At 36.9% G+C, this 23,004-nt stretch overlaps 1 protein-coding gene across 7 annotated transcripts in view; it reads right to left on the bottom strand.

Annotated features, from left to right (window-relative positions):
* Positions 1-23,004, bottom strand: part of SBF2 (SET binding factor 2) — a 215,801-nt gene that overhangs the window by 154,286 nt on the left and 38,511 nt on the right. For 5 of the 7 annotated variants that reach the window (XR_014946454.1, XM_015864003.3, XM_015864005.3 and 2 more), the window contains exon 2: positions 20,834-20,922. Coding sequence is in view for 6 of the 7 variants with exons in the window: in XM_015864003.3 (XP_015719489.2) it covers positions 20,834-20,922 (89 nt within the window). In the remaining variant the exon portion in view is untranslated. The remainder of the gene's footprint in view (positions 1-20,833; positions 20,923-23,004) is intronic. The other 2 variants (XM_015864004.3, XM_085548513.1) reach the window with 1 other exon arrangement.

Raw genomic sequence — 23,004 nt, 5'->3', positions numbered from 1 at the left:
ACCAAGCATGCACTCTGATACGTGTGCACAGGGAAGACCTTCCAGGCCTCCAATTGCTTTTGACAGCAGATTTGGTGAGGTACCAGCAGTTGCTTTATCTACACATTTCCATGAACATTTTACACCAAGCAGATGAAGCTGGAGTATAACCCAAGGTACAGCAATTGCGAAAAACAGTATATTGTATACTTGGTTCACTGTGCAGAATCTATGTGACTCAATGGAGTAATGAAAAGAATTACAATAGAATTCAACAACTGCAAATATCCTGTTAATACCTGTCAAATGTTAAGAACAGAAAACGTATTTTTAGTTTTCTTGCATTCTTCTCTAAAAACATCATATTCTGACATCTTTTTCAAATGCAGGCTTATGAAGTATTCTACCAGTCATATCAGAATGCTGGAAAACTTGTAGCAACTAGGTAGTGTGCCCACAATCAATGTTTTACTTGGAAAATGCACTTATTTTCATGAAAATCCTCTAAATGGTACTTCAGAAAAGAGTACATTGGTTTTGTTACCGGCAGTTGGGGGAGGTCATTGTAGCTGAAGGAAGTCTGCTGTTCCCTACAGCCAGGCTGCAGGACAGCCACTACAGCTGCTTTGCAGAGTAAGGACCCCCATGAAGCCAATCAAGGAGAAATGGAGAACAATTCTGCAGTTACACGCAAGAAAGCAGCTCCAGAATTTACCACATGTACGTGACCATTGTAGTCATGAAATGAGCTGCATTCTGGGATTCATTACTGCCCACCTCACACAGCAGTAGGGCCATTTTGCAATGCAGTGGATGCATTTTGTTGTAGTTGTTTTTAAACATTAAAATCAAGCTGCAATAAAAGGTAGATTATGAACTTCTAAATGACTGTTTTCTGATTCTTAGATATTAGAAGTTTACTAAAAAAGAATCAATAAAAGCAAATACAAAACTAGATGAAGAATGTGATATTGCCTGAGACAGGAATGGTCATCTGAATGGCAAACACTTCTATAAAGGCAATTAAAGGACAAAATAAAAGGGAAATGTGATTTATTCATTCCTGTAGTGCTAACACATAGGAAAAATCTACTAAAAATTAATGCATTACAACCACAAAGAGAATGTCTTAACCGTATTCATTTGCCTTTCAGTCAGCTGAACAAGAGAAGAACATCATGTGTTTGTGCAATGGATAACGTAATAAAATATTTAAAAGCTTCAAAATATTTGTATTTCTGAAGAAATCTGTCATGAAGGTCATCTCTGTCATTCTACTTTCTGTCCCCATTCCAACTGATGCTTGGCCCAAAACACAGTCAGTGCCACCTGGGGGTGGGACCTCCTGCCACACTCCTCTATAGAGCACGGGATGCTGCTGGGAGTCCTGCCATGCTCACTGAAGGCAAGTGCAAAGGCCTGGCCCTGTGGGACTCCACTCTTTAACTAGGAAACATTTCAGCATCTGTGGAATAACTGTGTCTTGTTTTGGACAAGTTCGACTCTTGTAGACTACAGAAACTGCAGCAGCACTTTTTGTGCAAAATAACCACTAATTTGCTATGATATGTAAAATGACAAGTTCCAGAGTAAGCTTGCAGATGTTTTTATTGAGTTAAACTATTCCAAAATACTTCAAGCCTAAAAAGATACTAAAATAAATACGTAGACAGCCCATTTTCTTCTCAGACAGCTTTACTATAGTTCATGCACGCAAACAGACCCTGACAAACCAGCTAGAACTAGTTGAATCACCAGATACTTTCCCAAGACACAGTTTTTCCCCAGCAAACCACTAAAATTCCAAGGCTCAATGCAGAAGCATGAAACATGTCACTAAGTATTAGGGAGAGTCCAAAGAAAAAGTCTTATAAATTAAATGCATTTACATACATACCAGTAAGAACTTCATAAATTCTTTTTGCTTTGAATACCACCTCTTGTTTCCCTTAAAATCCACAACTGAAAAATACAGGGAAATGTTTTCAAAATAAAACTCCACGTCAAACTTCAAAGCCCCCTCAGTGCTCAGAAAAATCCACGTCAGTGTTTGTTTTCAGCACAATTACAACTGATACTTTCCTATTTCTACTCTCCTAGACTATGCGCTAAAGGTTAAAAGAGGAAATATCTATCAGGAACAGATGATGGGAAAACACTTATCCAAAAATTACAAACTGACTGCCAATAAATAAAGAATCAAGGCAGTATCAAAGCAATTCAAGATATCTGAATGCAAATAAATTCATTTTACAAACTCAAATTACTTTAAATTCAAATCAGACAGGGTTTTATTTCTATTATATTTTTCCTTTTACTTACCAATTACTTAAACTTTCTTCTGACACCAAATATTTATTCCCAAGACACACGGAAATGTAAAACTACACTGAACTTCACAAGAATGGGAAGAATTTGGAATAGGAGATATGTGCTTTCTTTTTCTTTTTTTTTCCTTCACTTTATACCAACCATCTTTAGCTCAGTCAGGCCACCAGTGATGAGGTGGGATGCAATGACCTACACCTAGATATAATCCCACTGCAGAGTCCCTCCCACCCATGTACATGGGGAAGCTCACAGAAGGCACCTCAGGAGGGCTCAAGTTCCACTGCTGGCTCAAAGCAGGATAAACTCCCAAGTCAGACCAGATTGGTGCTCTCCTGAGTCCTTAAAAACCTTCAAGGATGGAGATTATTCAGAAATAGGATATAGTAAAGTTTGTACTGTAGGAACATGCTCAACAGATCAGCTGGGAGATCAGGCAGTTATGTATTGTATTTAAACTTATGGATTAAGATGGAAAGTTTCCAGGTAGTCTTACAATCTAGAAACCCCATCTCCAGAATTTGAGCTGTAGGAACAGTCACTAGCAGAGATTTAAGAAATACATGAAATATATATATATATCCAAATAATACTTACTTTAAGCAAATCAGACATGTTAAACCAATTTCAATATGAACAGGAGGATTCCACAGCTCTCTTTGCTGCTGAGTGCTGTGTACTGAAGCTGATGACACCTCACCTTCACAGATGACAGCGGGGAAAAAAAATGAGTATGATGATGGCCAAAACTGCAAATCTTCTACTGCCAGAAATTCACTTGGAAACAAACAGATCAACTCTAACATTACGACAATTATTTGTTTCTTGCATCCACTCTATTATGGCTTCTTTGCTACAGGACTGCTGTATTATACGTACATTCTTTACCTTCTTTCACTTTTTCCTTGGGAATAGCCTCTCTCTCTGTGTATGGAAGTTAAGAAAAGGCTGCGTATCACAGAGCCACAGAATTACAGGGGTTGGAAGGGAACTCAAGAGATCACTGAGTCCAGTTCCCCTGGCTAAAGCAGGTACCCTAAAATCAGGTCACACAGGTAGGTGTCCTCCATCACCCTTACAGTAAACAAGTTCTTGCACATGTTAGCATGGCATTTCCTATACTGAAGTTTTAGGCCATTACTCTTTGTCCTACTGCTACACACCACTGAGAAGAACCTGGTCTCATTCATTTGTCTCCCACCTCCCTTTAGATATTTATAAGCATTTATCATATCTCCCAGTCTTCTTTTCTCCAGACTGTTCTGAACAGACAGAGGTCCCTCAGCCTTTTCTCACACAAAAGATGCTCCAGGCCCTTCATCATCTTTGTGGCCTTCCACTGGACTCCTCCTAGATGGTCCCTGTCTTTTTTGAACTGGGGTGCCCAGAACTGGATACAGCATTCAAAATGCGGCCTCACATTTTGATCACCTCTCTTGGCTGCTGGCCACGCTCTTTTTAATGCACCCAGGACACCATATGCAGAATATTGAGCAGTAACTGTGAAAACATATTCCCAAGTAGTAAGTATGGCTTACCAACTCCTTAATCTCCCCCACTGCCAAAAGTTTTTAACATTGTTTAAAGGGGACAGGGATAAGAGAAAGGAGAAGAAAGTCAGGTGATGAAAGAAGCTGCAGCTGGACCACAGTGCCATTCGTTCTCTCTACTCCAGCACCAAACACATCAGGCAGAGAATGTGACTGAGGGACTACAATTGCACAGGAGTGGAACAAGCCAACATAGCATTCCTTTGGTTAACTAACCTTAGTTGTAGTACGAAGTTACATATCGCAGTAAAAAGAAAACACAATGGGACTTTTAAACAAAAGTGCAACAATAAAGGCAGTTAAATATTACCATCTCTCACAGACAAGCAGTAAAAATAAATAAATAAATACTTAAATCCTTGGACTTGGAAATCATACACTGTATAACTCTCCTCCTCACGTGAAACCATAGAACGCATCTATCATGTAACTACTTAAAGCACATCCTCGGGCAATGTTAAAAATTAACAAACAGACTTTTACTTTAAAGGGGAAAAAAGTCAAGGAAAATTGACTGGAACATCCACCTTTCTTGTGGCTGCTGGATCTAGAATCTGCTAGATCATATCTACCAGTATCAGATTCCAGTATTTGCTGGAAGGCAGGTGCTTGTGGTTTCTTCATGCAATTGATGTGAATCAGCTTCTACTGGTTATTCTAAGAGAGGGGTTCTTCATTGTCAACTCACTTCAACAAAGACACAGAACTCACGTCTGACCCTCATAAGGCCTGATGGAGTACACTTGGAATACTAATATTAAAAAACATATAGAGAAGGTCATCAAGTTATCAAAAGTGTCAAAAATGTCTCATCTAAAATAATTACTTCCAGAAATGGTTGGTTTTTGGTTGGTTGGGGTTGTTGTTGTTTTTTTTTTTGTTTGTTTGGTATTGTTTTTTTAACATAAAAATAGTTTGCTTAGTAAAGGAAAAAGAAAAATAAAAAGAAATACTGCCAGCTAATAGGAAATTAAAAAATCTAAAAAATACTGCCTTGTCATTACCAGTGAATCCACATGAAAGTGCTCACAAAGAGCTCTGGAAATATGTTGACATTTAACCATTTTTAACAAGCTTCTTTCCCCCTCTTCCCAACAAAGCATTACACAAATCTTGTTCCTAAATTCTGTCTAAAATCACCATTAATTTCATTCAAAATGAAGCAAAAAGAAAAAAAGAAACTGTGAACTGTTTAGTATTACTAAAGTTCAAAGTGAATAACCCATACTGAGGTAGCCAGTATATACAAGACAAAAATAGCAAGCATCACTGCACGTATTTATGCTCAGTTTCAGTTTAAAGTAAGCAATTATTCATTTACAAGAATTTTAAAAGCCACAGTAAAAATGTCAACCTTTCTTTCACTGTCCAGAAATTCAAACAAATAAATAAAAAATTAAATGAAAAATAAAGGATATATGGGAGAAATTAGTTGGTTTATATTCTACATTTATTCATACACATAACCATACTTAGGGATGAGTTTTGTCAGTATGATCCATGGCATTTTCAAGGATTAGGTTCATAACCTCAAGCACTGTAATTCTTTTCTAGATTAGGTTATTAGTCATGTTTATTATAATTGAAAACACCACATGGAAATTGCAGTCTTGTGCAAAATTTATAGGATGTGGCAGTGAAATCAGAGCCCAGAATGTTAAAGTCCGCATTTAGTCAGTACTTTTGTGCCACAATACTGGTACAGATTTGAGGTAACACCTCTGCTTTCCCATCAAAATGAAGTTTGTCATTGTAAAATCAATTGAAAATCAGGACTAGTGTATTTCATAGGTCTCAGTCCTAGCTACTTTGGTCAGAACAATAAGACTGGGAGAAGTGTCTTTAACCCGCTCCATCTCCCAGTGAGACAAGCATCTCAGCATCTTCTTCAGATTCAGTGTCTCCTCAGCAGAGAAGTCTGACTTGAATTGTATATTCCCTTCAAGTCTGACACTCACAAAGGAAGGAAGGGGTCTTGATCAGGAAAATTCAATGCTTACAGCCCCTGGCTCTCAAGTAAATTAGAGGAAGACATAAGCACACACATTTTTCTAGTTGAATGTATTGGATGACTTTGGACATACCTATTGTAGGGGGAGCTTTTCTTTCCACTGATTAGGACATCACTCGTGGACCACTTCCAATATTGCCAAAAATTCCAATAATAGCCAAAAATGCAGGGGGGGAGGTTGTTTGATTTTTGTTTTTTAAAGCTAAGACAGAAGGAAAATGTTATTGGCAAATATGTTTTTTAGAACCTGTCAACCAAGAACAGTGAGCTCTTTTAATATATTCCACATGTCAATACTTGATGTTGCGCTTAGTAACACGGATTGATGTCTTCAAAAATTTAAAGTGGATCCATAATTTTAGCCTCTCTCCTCTTCTTACTAGGCAGTACTTACTGCTAGGTCTATAAGTAAGCAGAAACTATACAGTAGATTATTAGTTCCTACAAGGAATGAGTTTGAGGAATAAGTTTGTCACTAGAAATAGAGCTACTGTCATCAACATGTAAACTGCCCCACATCTTCTGGCTGTTTATGTTAAATATGACAGCACAGTTAGCACATGTTTCAAAGAGGCGATGAAAGTTACAGGCAGCCTAGGCTGTAATCTCTTCCAATGGCACAGCTGCATCCCAAAGAGGAGGAATGGACAAGATGTCAGATGAGAACTTAAGGTTTACAAAATCGTGTACTGTTTCATACACATTAATTTCATGGACAAAAGATAATCACAAATGAGATTTGGTATAGAAATTTCAGAACAGTTCATAGTGAGGAAAACCTCAAACAGCAACAACCACCAGAAACTCTGGCGCTCGGTTCCAAATGAAGATGAGCAGGCTGGCCACAGGCTTTCATGAAAGCACACCCTTGGCAGTTTGGTTGGAAATTTCAGAGTCAAAACCCCTGCTTAGTAAATACACTAGCAGCATTCTTTTCAACTTTAAAACATTTATTTAAAAAGTTAAGAAAAAAAATTTCAACTAAGTTAAAATATGAGCACTCAAAATCAGGTTGTCTTCCCTCCCTTCCCCTGCCACATCCCAGGCCACAAGGACGTGGACACACAATTCCCTTGGCAAACTGAACCTTGGCATTGCCCCTCCAAATGCAATCCAGTTGCTTCTCCGCCAAGGACACATCACACCCATAGGGCCACACTAGGCCAACAAAACAGTACAAAACAGGCCTCTGATTCATTGCTCAATACAGGGAAGTCCTGGAAAAGAAGAACACTATTCCGATACAGGTACTACATCCTGGATCCTCTACACAGAAAACACTCTCACAGTAGCAATGATACCACGTTGTAAGGCAAGCAGCTCCAAAATCAGAGGATCAGAAATGTAAGAAATATCATAAAGAACATGTAGCAGCTTACTCAAGGCAGATCAGTATGACAAAACTCACAGCGATGTTACTGGCCCCAAAGAAGTGGTGATGAAGCCTGAAGTCTACTGACATCAGAGCCCGTTTTATGAGATGCCCATGGAATCCTTTTCTCAGGAATCTGATATTTAAAGCACTTTCAGGAAAGCCTGTTTTCCTACACAACAGTCAGAACTGTTTTCTGAAAACAGTACAATTAAACTTTAAAACAAAAAAGTCATCCCAGTTGAAGAAAGTAAAAATGAACACAAACTCTCCAACTGTGCCAATCAGTGTAAACTTAACATCCTACCACAAGCCTAGTTTGACTTGCGGAAAGTAGATCAGCTTCTTTGTAGCATAACATTTCTAATGACAGCAATAATATACCTACAAATATTTCTCTGTTACGCTGCTAAAATTAATATTTAAAACACAGCAATCCAAAGTTCACAAAAGTCCTGTAGCAATAAAGCAGATAATTTAGGGAAATTATGGTCCTCTGTACATTCTAGTAAGAATAAGTCTGTATAGAAACTAGCCAGCTTTTCACTAATAAGCTGAAATTTCAACACTGAATCATCCTAATGCTGTACCAGTAATAAAATAGCATGCATCTTTCCAGTACTCTCTCTCATACTGGGTTTGATATAGCTAAGCTCTCTCTGCAAATCTTGCTTATTCATTTCTAGGTTGAAGCTTAAGTTGAGTACTCTTATACTGGATTTGCGGTGGCATAAAGAACAAGCTTACTCCCACACCTCTGAGAAAGAAAATCTAAAGTAGGGGGTAGCTTGTTTGTATTAAAATAAAATGCTAGATAACACCAACTTAGGATGAATCCATTATATTTCATTCAGCAAGAGACAAAAGATATTGGAAAATTAAAAAGGTACAATTTTTAGCCACACTGAAAATTGATAATTCAAATAGACAACAGCCAGTAATTTTCTTTCTTTGAATACAACTTCAGAAGCCACACTAAACTCAGTCCCTAGTTTAATTGAGGTTTCCACTGCAGTATCAACGTTGCAACCCACATGTAAGGTAACATCCATATTAGGTAAAAATAATGTACAGGACATATTCTGTTACCCAACTCATCACAGTAAATTAATACTTTAAAAGGAAAGCTCATAAGCTCTACCATATTTAAGCAATTTCAGTGAATAGGGTGTGTGTATGCCATAATAATGCCACACCTTAATAGTTAATAATATATGAAGTATGCCATTATTATCCCGTACTACACACCCTAAAATACTTCAGTACAGATCACATCTATGTATTTAACAAATTAAACAGTAATACTTAGAGCAAATACCTACTTAGTAGCTGATAATCTCAAAACATTTTATCAGAAATAAAAGCCAACATAAAACATCCCATTGAATATTTTTGCTTGAATATCCATTTTGAAAAAAAAAAATCACTAACATCAAATTAGAAACACAGACTCTTAGAAAATTACTTCCCTATATTAACAAATTCCTACAGCTCCTACAGAAACAAGCCTAAAGATGAAGGAGGGTATGTCAGAATGACCTCGCCTTCTGTACTTCTGAAGCACTCTTGCAAAATTAACGGTGAGCCTTGAAAGACATGATGTACCTATAAACCTTTACGCAGGCTCAGGTTTTGTGGTTAAACTGCATCTGTCCTTCCATCTTAACAAATCAAGAAACAGCTTAACAAAACCAACACACTAAAATTATCTATAAATTCACAGTCCAAACTCAAGAGCTTGAGGAGTTAAGTGGTTTCAGCTGAACTCTTCTACAATACCACCATACTGCTCGCAGTCTAAAGCCAAAGTCAACACAAGACCAGCTATCTTTTCCTTCACTGTGTTGTAGCTCATCTTGAAAGAAAATTAGTCAAAATGTACTATTGAACACTTAACTGAAAATATCTACTCAGCCTTTGCTGTGCAAAGTACAAACAGAAGTTTATGCATGGCAGCCAGGATAAATAAGATTTAATACTTATATTCCTTTGCTTAAAATTTAATACATATTCAAATATGTTTCAGCTAATAATATGATTGCATAGAATTTATGATTATTGTGTGTTTTCTCAAGCATACGGAAAACAATTCAACCACTTATTTTCTTCAGCTGCAACTTACTATGATATAGACAATAACTAATATTGTTGTCTCGAGCCTGATCACTATTGACTAAGTAACAGATTTCTATCTATTTTATCTGTCTTTGGTTATACGAATTGGGAAGCAGTTTCCAATTTATGTTAATTTTGCACAACTGTATCACCCAAGAACAAAAAAATAAATAAAAATATTTTTTTAAAAAAGGAATCCATTTATTACAATATTCAAAAGCAGTTCTCCAACTACACAGTTGGAATTTCTGTTAATTCTTTAGACTGAAGACATTTCAACATGAAATGACAGGAAGAAAGACAACATTCTTCCAAATAATACTATTAATCAAGGTTGTACAAGAAGCAGACTTTGAATTTCAAAATAGAAAACTCTGAGGACATGTTCATAGAAGCGATTCAGCCATAGCCAAAACCAGCAAGAAATGATTTTTCTAAGCAAGTTTTGTTACTCAGTACAAATATAACTCTATGTGGATGCTCCGGAGCTTCTAATTTAGAGGTTCCCACTGCTAAAACATGTTGGCTGGACAAGCAAGATACCTTAATTTGAGGAAGGAAAACAGACTTTCCAGTCCCTTTTTAAGAAGTTTCTCTATTATTTGAAAGAAGGAGATAAAATTCAATATAGAGGACACAAAACTGATATGAAAATAGTCTAACAACAAATCTTACAAAATTCCAAATGCCAACAAGTCTCTACAAGTATATTACTGGGCCAGAATGAAGGAAAATCGTTGTGAAATAAGCTTTCCTGGTATGCAGTTATAGCGAATAATCATGAGGTGATGGCGAGAAGCAGACAAATCTGGTATTCGAAGAATGTTAAAAACATCGAGGTCACAAATGCACACTGTAACTTTAGTACCTAATTCTTATCCCACTATTTTGGTATTAAATCTAATTCATTGTTCATTCTGAACTTGTAGGTCATGACTTCAGTGACCTTATCTCTCTCTGTTCTAAACGTTATAACACTCAAACATGTGCGGAAAATGAAAAAACAGGCAAAAATGAAAGGAGGATGATTTTGTATATGGCATTCCCAGAAGTGGACTTTGCTAGAGTTTAAAATACTACATTATATCAATGTCTATTTTTCAGTAAATTGCAGAAGTATATATCTGCTCTTGGACCAGAACTTTATTTTTATTTTTTAGAAGAAACAAACATTTTCTGAGCTTGCAGGTCACAAATGAGTCTAAGATAAAGCAATGAAATCACTGCCATTGGGCATCTTCAGTATTAAAACCATATTTGCTTGATTGAAATCCAGTGTAATAAGCTGTGTCAGTCTTCTCCAAGATCTATGTGATCTAAGTGTGTCCAATCACAGTTTCTTTTCAAGACACTCTACCACAGGCTTACATTTAATTACCTTTATTTAGGTATGGGGCTTAAACACTGAATTCTGAAAACACCAAGAAAGGATAAATATCAAAAAGCAGAAAGTTCAAGCCAACTATTTTTATTAAACTCCCCTCAATTTTTTGCCATTGACAACAGGAATATTGGCAGCCCAACATAAACAGAATATTTTATTAGGGGGCAGGGGAAGTATTACTACACATTATTTATTCCATTATAATTGTTTTATTCCTAATTTTATGCATATATTGTTTACATTAGTTCAGGTAACTTGGTAGAGACTCAAGGCAGAACATGCATTCTTTCAACATAAAAAGATCAGACATTTTTTACTCAATAATTGAAAGCCTACTCAGTATCTGAGTGCGATCTACTTATTTCTCAGGCCTCCTTTTGTTGATACAAATAAAAGAGTTTCTCATTAAAGATTAAGAGATCAGTGCAAAAAAAAACCAAAAAACAAAAAAAAAGAGCAGCAGCTTGTGGGCAATTTTATGACAAAATCTAGATGGAAAAGTTACTTCAAAAAGAACAGTAGTACTTTAGTTTGAGACAAATCTAAAAAGATGAGGAAAAAAAATCACTTCAGGAATTTTAAAAAGTGATGGAGTCTCTAAACATGCCGGATTTCTTGGCTTGGCCTCCTGTTTTTTCTTTCTTTTTTACCTGATGCAGTCCAAAACGGAGATGGATGCTGCAACATTTGCACATTGTAGCAGCGTGCAGAGCACAGGTGACATTATCAAGCCTACCTGCTTTTTCTGCCCGCAGAGGAAACTGCAGTAGCTAAGAGAAACCAGAGAAATAACAAGAAGAACAAACCAGACATGTAAACAAAGAAATATGTTGAGTCATCTCAAAACAGATGGTTGGACCTGGGACAATTGTACATTTCCATAGAGAAGATGAGCTGAAATGTCTTGTCCTACATTCTCAATGTGAATTAAAAACCACAAGATTTGCCATATCGTGTGAGAGAAGCCCATTTGTGAATGAATTTGAAAAGCCGTTAAAAAAAAGATTTGGCTCTCAACGTTCCTATCCTTTGCCCAGGTTCACTTTGTAGCTCAGATTTAATGAATTGCAGGTTGAGAAAGAACTACAAACCTTTAAAGGATCACCACACAAATAATATTAACTTCACCTCAAGTCTGAACTGCCTTATCTCCAAATCTGTGAAAGTTGTAGCTTCAGAGAATCACACTATGGGCCAGTTCAAGTTCTTAATTTATTACTCTACTGTTGATATAGAAATAAAACTACCTCTTAGTTTATCCTGGTGTCCATTACAGCTAAATAAAAGCACCTGTTCAAATGATCCTTTGACAGCATGCCCAAGAAGAACATAAAGATACTGCAACTAAACATAGGGCACAGAGGACTCTTCTAGGAACATTATATAAAGCTGTACCAATTTATGGATCAAACCACAGCATTAACAATCATTTTTTAAAGGTTTTGGCCTTTATATCTGGTTTATAGGTTTATATCTGATACTCACAGAACAATGAAGACAGTACAGAATTTATTGCTAGGAAAAGATTAGGTAAACTGCTGAGCAAATTCCAGGTTCCACAATATTGCTTCCTTACTCATAATTCATCACTGACTAACCATGCTTATGGCTTTCTTCTCACTTTACTGTAATCAGAAGCGAACTCCCTAAACTTAGTTTATTGATTTTACTGAAAATAAGGAAGTATCTTCATTATTATCTCAGGCAACATTTCCAAATCCTACTGAAGTAAATATCTTATTATAAATGCTCATATAGTTTCCAGAGCTTATTAAAATTAGGTTAGACCATATCAGAAATTACTGGAGAACAGTACAGGAGGAAGGCCATATAAGAAGCTCATCTCCTTTTCCTCTTTTCAGACCTGCATGTAAGTTCATAAGGGTATTCTTTTTACACCAACTAATACCAAGTTTCTGCGCCAACAAAAGGAATAAACTGTAAATTGTGAGGTAATGGACGAAAGAAAAATAGAGTACAAAAAAGCTGTACGCTAAAACCTGAAAGACCTGATCACATTCTTTTTTCCAATTCAATGCAGTTACTTATAGGTATTTGAGGCCAACAAATTTCTTTTGAAAAAGTAAAGAAATAAAATCCCAGTCTTTTCCCAAGGACTCTATCAGGTGCTGCACAACTCAAGTCACCTTTCTCCTCGGGTGTCCACAGGTACTTGTGCAGAGGGTACATTTCACTGCACCAGGTGCTTAAGGCAGCCACCTGCATCACCCTGTACTGAGGGCAGAAAGTGAAATCAGCAGTTAAAGAAATTAGAAACAGGTAGAAAGCCTTTGTTCAAATGATTCTGTTTGACTTCTAATGGCATGATAACATTGCAAGCTGCAGAACAGAGTGTGCTGAATTATTAAGTCTTTTGACTATTCACAATCTGTTTTAATTATCTGATTTAATTATTATTAAATGAACACTTGTAGGATAGGCCTCTTATAACCTACTACAAATAAGAGCACTGCATAAAATCATCACAGAATTGTTTCCAAGTTGAGGAAGTTAAACTTTCAAATTGTCAAGATGATCTAAGTTGGTAGAAAAAACCTACATCAAATGTTATTAGAAAGATATAAAAAGTTCAAATTAAAGAGTCAGTCAACTAACGAGAAATTCTTATCAAACCAGCTCTAACAAAACACACCAGTAACAAATTTGTTCAGAAAGAAAACCTTTTTCTTTTCCCCCCATGAACTTGTTTTCTTTAACTATTAGAAAAAATTCCAAACTGATTTACACTTTTTAACAAGCAACTGCACATAGATTATTTCTGAATCCCCAGAATGCATTCAGTGACCCAGTTCAAACTTCACAATCTTGTATTCAGCCCAATAGGTTGTGTTTGTTCAGATGCACACCACCTCCCCGCCTGCTCCCTCACACAAACCAGGCAGGCCAGTTGTGTGACAAATGGAAATATAGCTATGAATTCAGTAGACAAGTCTTGTTTTACGGCTCTCTCCAAAACCACAGAGAATCCCATCTCCCTGTACAAAACCAGACAAAATCCAAAACAAACAGAACCTCAGAAACTTCAAAATTACAGCACGTCAAGCTTAAGTACGATTCCAATTTACTACAGCATGTTGAAAATTGTTTCTATTAATAAGCCAAGACAAATTATGGGAATTTTAAACAACAAATTGTTAATCAGTTCTGACATATTTCACTTCAGTGTCTTACGGGGTTATCACAGTTTTGCAGTTTTGATTTTCTATCCTCCTACTAAGCAGTGATAGGAAACTGACCTGACAGCGATAAGAACTCTTCAGAAAAACTGCATTCACCAAGGAGGACAAAATTCCAAAGGAAACACCTGACAGATACTATTGTCCCTCCCCGCAGAGGAGCAAACAACAAGACGTGCAAAGATCCAGAGTCTTAGCTTTCTGATTAACAAATGAAAAAGGGACCTCAGGAGACTATCCAAGTGACTCCACTTTCATGCTGCATTCAAACAAGTCATTTCTCCCGGGTATTTTCTAATACTTAAAACAGTAATGCTCAAAATTCTCATTTTAAGCTCTTTTTAAATGTTTCCTATTGTTTACACTAAATTTTCTTTGCTATAACATCCAACCACTACTACCTTATTCTCAAAATATAAGGAGAACAAACCCATTGCCTTTCTCAATGCCAAAGTCTTTTATTTATCTGATGTCTTCCTTTGCCTAGCCCCTGGCTATCAGAACAGTGTTTGCCTTTTTCAGAACTTAAGCTAAGCATGAATCAGGGAAGTTTAGGAAGCACAACACTCTTGTTTGCCCACACAAAGGATGGGGAAATGCTGACACCTGCATACTACCTAGGCAAGGTAAGCTGAGTACGATACAAGAAGCAAGTGGAAGATTGTACTTATTATATAACAAAAATAAATGAATAAATCACTTTAATTGCATCTTTTCACAGTATTTTGTCCAGAAAGAACATGTTTTGCCATGGAAGGGCTATGCGAAAATCCTTAGGTTTCAAATACGAAATTACTTTATCCCACAAACATACAAAATCCAGCAGTTAAAATCCAGTCAGTAAAAGAAGTGGGATTCTGAAACCTGAATATAGACATTTTACAGCACAGCAGAGACGCTGCTCTAAAACACAGCTCATTTATGGCGCTGTAAGATTTCCACTGGAGGATAATATAGACAAGTTAAAGGAATATAAACTGAGTCCATAATGCTGATAAAGAATGTTAGCTGTACATCTGCTACAATATTTTCTACTGAGGTACTGAAAGAATCAGTGCTGCAATGCAATACGTAAATAACACCACAATGTTCTTCGAAGTGCTACCACAAACTCTGCAATGTACTTTTTCATTAGATAATTATTTAAGTAATGATTCTTGAAAATAAAACACAAAATCTGGGGGGAAAGAAGTGAGAGAACCAAAACACCTACTGCTGACCAAGTGCACTGGCACCTAAATGGATGCTGTAAGTCAACCATTTATTCAGATCTTTAAAAGCACAGCTGTTGTACAAAAACTGCCTTACACATCAGCTAGTTAAGACTGAAGCATTTAAAGATTAACTCCCTTAAAATTTTAATCACTGCAGACTGTAACAGGCTCATCTGCAGTCCAGTTCATCTCTTATGCCTTACTTAAAATACTTCATAAAACATTCAGGTATTAGATTTTTCTAGAAAACATGGAATATACCAAGTGGACAACCAAAAATGGTGCTGAACAAAGAGTTGTAAAATGTTAAGACCATCACTTTCATAGGCATGTCTAATGGTTTTCAGAAACACTTTTGTTGGAAATCTACAAAAGATTATGTTCCAGAAGTTTAAAGTCTAGCTTACCTTAAAATGTCTTCCATTGACTGACAGCAATTCTGTTTTTTCAATGCAACTCTTAAGACAAGTAAGGTGTGTTTTTTCCTTGGGTCCCTCCCCCCCCTCCCCACCACACTTTGGACAGCTCTCTTCCCCACTGATCCTACTCTGAAGCTGTAACAGCTTTGTATATTTCCTTAACAGCTCAGAGGTATAGCTGTCACTCATAAGATCTGTACATCATCACAAATTGGAAAGCTGTAGAGGTCTATGAACTTAGTTTTTGTCAGAACGTTGAGACCTTTTAAGTCAGAATACCAACATACTTCAAAAATATATAAATACCATTCCACACAGCCATTTGATTTTTCTTTTTCCCATGCTTCAAATTACAAATTAGTTGGAATCTGGAAGATAAATCCAATATTTCATAAAGGAAATACTTCGTGTACATTTTAGAGTTTATATCCTAAGCCAGTGGAAGGTGCAGAAACACTAAGATGAAGGTGTACTAAGGGATGATATGCTGAAGGTATAGTAAGGGATGATATGCTTGTGACAGCAACATGCAATCCTCAACCAGGAGGCCAGATTTCAGACAGCTCTCAAAAGGATGCATACAGTCTTTCCTCAGTATTTCTCACAGCATCTTAATGCCTGTAAGCTTAATCCAAAGGAAAAGAATAAAAACATTTTTTTACTAATTTAAGCTACATTTTATGGTGTAAGTAATTATTCAGATTGGCCATTTGCTTGTCTAGAAATATATACCCATTTCTATACTTGCATACCTTTGAATTTAAATTTGTATGAATGGACGGCTCTAATAACGGTTATATGGGGGAATGTTCCTCCCTCCTCATCACAAATTGCAAAACAGCATTGCATCCAGTTTAGTTTCACACAATGAAATCTATTTCCAAGTGTGATTTTCATGGGCTCAATTAACATTATCCTCCCAACTGAGTAATGCAGATGACATGTAGTTCAGCTAATTTAGCCCCCAGACAAAAATGAGCATACACTGTAAGACTGCATACCATAGAATGCAAGTATACATTGTAACACTGCATACCAAAGCTTCCTCCTTTGATGTATAACTAATTACAGTCTAGAATAGTTTATAGCAGAAGTAAAATAGGCTTATAAATAAGAAAAATATGCAGAAATATAAAGCCAACTCATGCAATCAACATATTCTCTAAGATCTGTTCTACAAGAAAGAACAATATGTTTAACCATCCTAGTACTAAACTGCTGTATGTCTCATAAGTTCAAAGGTCTATTTTTAAACTTAAAGTGTATTTGTGTAAAATTTCAGTAACTTCTCTGCAACAGACCAACCATTGTCAAAGGTACCCAAACATATGCACTTAATTAAAAACTATCATGTTGTTAAGTTTTAACAAGATGTTCTTGGAAACCTATGACTGAAATACATCTCTGAGGCACTTTTTCTTCAGACTATCGATATTCTTCAAAGTCAGCTTATTTCCTAGAAAGAGTAGTGAACTAAAGATGCCCAGATTCTAAGCTGAAATTACAAGTTTCCTTTTCCTCCTTTTGGATAGACCTCAAGAGATTCGAGCACATCAGAGCACAGCACCTTGCAGCTTCTGAAGGAACACAGCATGCATAATACTCACATCTTAACAAATGCCATACCTTACACACAGTTATATCACAATTCAAACTTACAAAAAAAAACACAAAAAAGCCCCCCAAAAAATAATAATAAAAAAATATTAGTGACCTAATTAGCTATAATAAACATATTATTATTTTTTAATTCTTAACATATATATATATTAACAGGAACTTTCAGGTGGCTCACGTATCGAAGTTCCTCTGTTCAATTATAAACAAAACAGAGGTAAAAGCTGTGAAGCCATTAAATAAATGGAAAATGCAAGATGAAGTTTTAAGAGCTGCAGATAGGTAGAAGCTAAGAACATACACCAATCAGGAACAACAGACAGCATAATTCCCTCAGCTGTGTCACAGCTTTGCTCCCTTACCACTAGCAACCAGAGACTATTCACTTTACAAGACAAATTCAAACACTGGCTTCAATAGAGCTTCCTTAAGTATAATACTGTTGAATTTTGGATGATTTTATTTCAGAATTAACATGTTAAAGAAAACTAGGAAATAACTAACATACTACTTACTTACATAACAAAAAAAAACATACATACTCTTGCTCCTTATAATGAAGAATATATACATATGAAATACAGTATTCGGTAAAGTTCAAACTGCAATTACATTTTATAATGACCTAGTTCTCAACCTATCTATGTTGAATTAGCAGAAGTACAAATGCAGTCAAGGCTAAAAGTTCTTGAATTTTGCTGTTTGTTTTTTTTCCTAGTTAAGATGTTCTCAGGTGATCCCTTGCGCTCAGACAGGGCAGGTCCGCTGGGTACAGTCCTTTCTATATCAGCCAATATTTCAAAACTGAACTCAACAAAACAAGAAACATTATCTGTACTGCTTTTATTTAGGTTAGAACTATCTGCACCACTCTGTTCTCTACACTGACTTAGTCTGGCTCTCAGTAATCTGAGCAAACTGGAGTCAAGCAGGAGGTGTGCGGGCATCAGAGGAAGAAAGACTCATCCAAAGAAGTCCCAGTGAACTTTTGAGCAGAACATGAACCAACTGCATTTCTACAAGCTGTGGTCCAAACAGATGTTTTTCATCTTAAAGCACTAAAACTTGGGGTGTGAGCATGGGCATACTCATTTGAGCATAGTTCTTTGCCCTGTTTCAGAAAATACCATGAACAATACGAATGGAAAACAAGTGTTGGATCGTATCATCAATTAATTGCCAAGATGAATTGTCTGATTCATCCTACGTTATTTGGACATGCAATCTGGATATTCACATGCCCAAACTCACAAACAATGCACTTTATAAAACACTTGGGGGGCAGGAAAGGGAACCACAATCTCAGTGATTCATGGTAGAGGAACCAGCTTTGACAGTAAGAATCAAAAATAGAACTCCCTTCAATCTTAACACTAGGCATTAAAAGCATGTTTCCATTTTTCCTTCATGAAAAGTGGATAGAGAATCATGGTTTTCAAATACAAGTCATTGTTGTTCGGGCATTTCATTTCCCAGTCACAGAAACCATAAAGACTCTTCATTCAATTGAGAGGAAATACACTTGAAGGTATCTAGTTCTATGGCTAGTCTGAGTTACGTAGTATTCATAGAAACACCTACCTTCATTCTCGTAAACTTTTTTGTCATCTAGACCATCCTTATCTTCTTTCTCTCTTTTCCACGTTTGCCAGTCACGCTCTTAACAATATCAATATTGCCCATAAGATGACAGACATAAATAGCAACACAGTGTTCCTTCTTTCTATTTATTTACACTGATTCATGTTACACTCTCACAAAAACTGGAGGACAATATCTTGCCAATATCTGACTCTTTTAAATGATTTACTTTAGTGCATGATCTTTGCATTATGTATTCAATCCTAATTAAATAAAATTTGATTGTCAAGTTTGGACAGCAATTCAAAACTCAAATAATTTTACAGACTAGCTGAGAAAATGCCCCTACTGTTTAAACAGCTAGATTTCATTTTCCTTGGGAAGTGTCAAGCCTCAGGGTTTCTACTTAAACAAAGAGCAGGGATAAACAGCTTCGTTGCTTTAACTGTATGTGTTCTCTCTTATTTCAAAACATCAGTGGAAACAAGCTGTTACCATGTTTGAAATAGGTAAGGAAAATTAACATGACAAAATAAATCTCAGTATGAATCAAACTCTTGCAATTGTTTAAAGCAAGAACAAACCACCTCCTTCAACTCCAAGACTGTGTTTTGTTTTTTAAACTACTAATGAATAAACAAAACTAAAAAAATAAACTAAACTAAGCCTTCACATCAAAAGGTTAATTGTCAAGATCTGTAAATGTCTTTGCTATGGAAGTCACTCGTCAGAACCTGGTTAGTAATCACTGAGCGCACACTAATGGTTATAGTAAACTGCAATAGCTATGCACAGTGCTATAATGTTGTAACAGTAGCAGAAATACTTTAGAGAAAGCAGGAGCTTCCATTGTTACAGCACAGCACTACATTGCTAAATGCAGTATTATGCAAGCCTACCACAAACACTGTAACTATCCATCACGTGTATCGGAAATAATGCTTACCCCAGTCATTAATGCATGACATCCCCACAAAACATAAGGATTGTGCTTGACTATGAAGAAATTTAAACCACACTGCTGAAGAAAACGAGCAGCCGGTTCCATACACCAGCACACAGTGTAGAAACCTCTGCTGTATGAGAGAGCGTACTGGCAAGCAAAAAACACCAAGATCTCCTTCTCCCCCTTCCTCAGGAAAGGACAGCACCTGACCAATGGCACACTGTGAATCTGAAAGCCAGCTGAACATCAATTAAATGGTATTGTATCAATAAAAGCTCGCTGTGTTTGCTGTATCTGTGTAACAAGTTCAGTGAAGCGAGCACTGGTCTTTATTCTCTGCAGCAGATTTTGTAACACTTCCTACAGGCCAACTCCTTCCCTAGCTCATCCTGTCCCAGAAGTCCCTAAGTTCACAGCAGTGAGTTTCTGCTGACTTCTCAGAAACCACATTTGCATAGCGTAACCACTGCAATCCATTTCTCTATGGAGTTTTTAGGGCCATACATGTAATGAATCCCTGACCTGAATAAGATCTACCTCCTCATTGCATCTCACAGCATCACAACACAAGAGGGAAAGGGCTACTTACCGTAGAGAATACATAAAATAGATCACTGTATGTTCATCTTGTTCAGCACAGCTTTCATTAGTGTTGTCCTTAACAGGCAGCATAACGAATGCTAAAGACTCACTGTTTTAATGAAGCCGGTTAATTGTGATGTCATTATAATTTCCAATTCATTTTTTTTAAGTGTACAATATAAAAACACGTCTGTTCTCTTGAACATGATTTGAGAAGTCAGCCGCAATTTTAAGGATGGCTCTAAAAATGTAGCCAACAATAGACAGAGGGACACAAATAAACATTTATTTCAAATGCATTGTTTCTAACCCTGAGGCAGATTCATTCTGTATTCTAGGAATACCAACATATAGTAAGAATAAGTTATCTTCTGCTAGCCAAAAAATTACTATTCAGAAAGCTATTATCTCCCCTTTACCCACCTTTTTTCTTCTCATTCCCTGATAGACTTGTTAACAAGTAACTGTATGGAGGCAGATATCTTCCAACTATATGTAAAAGAAATTCTAAAAATTACAGAACGTAGTGCAAACTTACCAACTCTATTCCCTGTGGGAAAGGAGTATCTTCCCAGTCCTTCTGAGGAAACCTCTGTATTATTTTTCCCAAACCTTCTGCTGGACCTGCTGAAAGACAAAAACACAATTAGTGAAAGACAGCGACCACCAGCACAACCTGGTGGAATTTCAACTATTATAAATTTGAGAATATATCCAGTACTTGGAAATGTTTCACCCCAAGAGGAAGAACTGGTTCCTCAAATGTATCTTGCAAGTCACACAGTAAAAACAATATTCTCCAGAAGTAACCTCAGATGTCATGACATGAAATGAAGCTGCAAGCTGCAGACAGCTTATATCTGCCATGTGTTTCAAAAGAGATGGCTGACTTTTGGTAATCCTAGACTCTTTCTACAAAGAAAAGTAAATTAAAAGTAGCTGATAGTCTGTTATTTAAAACACACATACACACACACAAAACAAACATTTAGCAAAAATGTAGTCTTGAAAAGGGAAAAGTTCGTGGACAAAAAGCTTATAGGATTTATCTAGGACATTCTAGTGCCTGGATGGCACAGCTGGTTCTCTAGGACATTCACCTGAGATTTTCTCACTGAAAGGTACAGAGAAAAAAGCTGCTTATTTCTGCAAACTTCTCTCAATTGCTGGTTATTGGGGTTTTCTTGCGTCTCATTTTCCTTTTTTTTTTTTTTTTTTTTAATTTTATTTAAATGCAGTGCAGTATATAATCAAGCCCTTCAAAAAAAAAAAGACACAACTATTCCACTGTTGTGTTCTGTAAACCTGAATTAGACAGGAACACACATGCAAAAACAAATCACACTCCATCTCAGAACTATTGGAGACTTCAGAAAGAACTTGAAAACAACCAACACTTGTATAGAACCTCATGTCTGGGATGCACAGTATCAACAGCCGTTTGAAAGCAATTTTTACATTAATCAGCATTTCAGGGTTTTCAGCTGGGTTGCTTTTTTTTTCACCATGGCTCATACGATGCTGTTTTCCAGATTTCTGATGAAAGCAGTGGTGATAACACACTGATGTTCATGTTGTTGCACAGCAGTGCTTACACAGGGCTTCTCTGCTTCTCGCACTGCCCTGCCAACAGGGAGCTGGAAGGTGCCCAACCAGGACAGCTGACCTAGGATGACCAAAGTGTCACCCCATTCCAGGTGGTATCATGCTCAGCAATGAAAGCTAGGAGAAAGGGAGAGGAAAGGAAGATGCTGGGAGTGATGGCATTCATCTTCCCAATAAACTGTTAAGTGTGCTGAGCCCTGCTTTGCTGGCAGTGGCTGAATATCAGCCTGCTGATGGGAAGTGGTGAATTAATTCCTTATTTTGCTCTCCGTGCGTGCACAGCTTTTTCTTTACCTAGTGAACTGCCTTTACCTCAATCCATGAGTTCTCACATTTATTGTTCTGTCTCCGTACCACCTGCAGAGAGCAAGTGGGCATCTGTGCCATGCTGAGCTGCCTGCCAGGGCTAAACCACAGCACAAGACTGTCATGAAGGAATGCTGCACACCAGGACCAGTGTGAGCTGAGTCACTACCCAATGCAAAGCAGGCTGTCAATAGACTTTGGCTTATGTCTTTCATATTTAAAGAAGCAGCACATGACAGTGGAGAGAATGTTCATCTTCAGTCTGTACGCAAGGGTCTTTTCTCTCACACCCATCTTGCCTTTTCCATAGAGAAACACCAATTTCTCCATGTTATTTATGTTACAGCATCATGTTGTAGCTAATTATGTTACACTAAAACACAACGTAGAAGATTAATATTAGTCTGATTTCTGAAGAAAATTGCTTTACGATAATGAGGATGAAAGGTGACATCACAACAAGCATGGACGAAAATCTGATTTAAAATAGAAGCTGGTACTTAGGAAAGTAGCCTTCTATAAAACACACATAAAGGTTCCTAAACAGCAAAACTGAAGTCTGCAACCTCTTAAAATGCATTTTAATAGTTAAAGCCCACAGCAGTTGAGATGAATCTTGGAAGAATAAAGAACGATCAAATTTAGAAATAAGGTTTTGTGGAAGGATGCCTGAAGGACCACGCGTCACAGACCCACTTTAAGGGCAAAACATGAAAGCAAATAGCTCTATAACACAGCATACGAGCACCAGGAGAAAGCAGTTTCCTATCAGAATTTAATAGAGAGAAAAGAAAATAA

The sequence above is a fragment of the Coturnix japonica genome, chromosome 5 (genome assembly GCF_054131305.1).
Source record: "Coturnix japonica strain WE chromosome 5, WE-NBRP24, whole genome shotgun sequence".
Classification (NCBI taxonomy): Eukaryota; Metazoa; Chordata; class Aves; order Galliformes; family Phasianidae; genus Coturnix; species Coturnix japonica.
The sequence above is the reverse complement of the archived record's forward strand: the minus strand, read 5'-3'. Positions and strand labels throughout refer to the sequence as shown.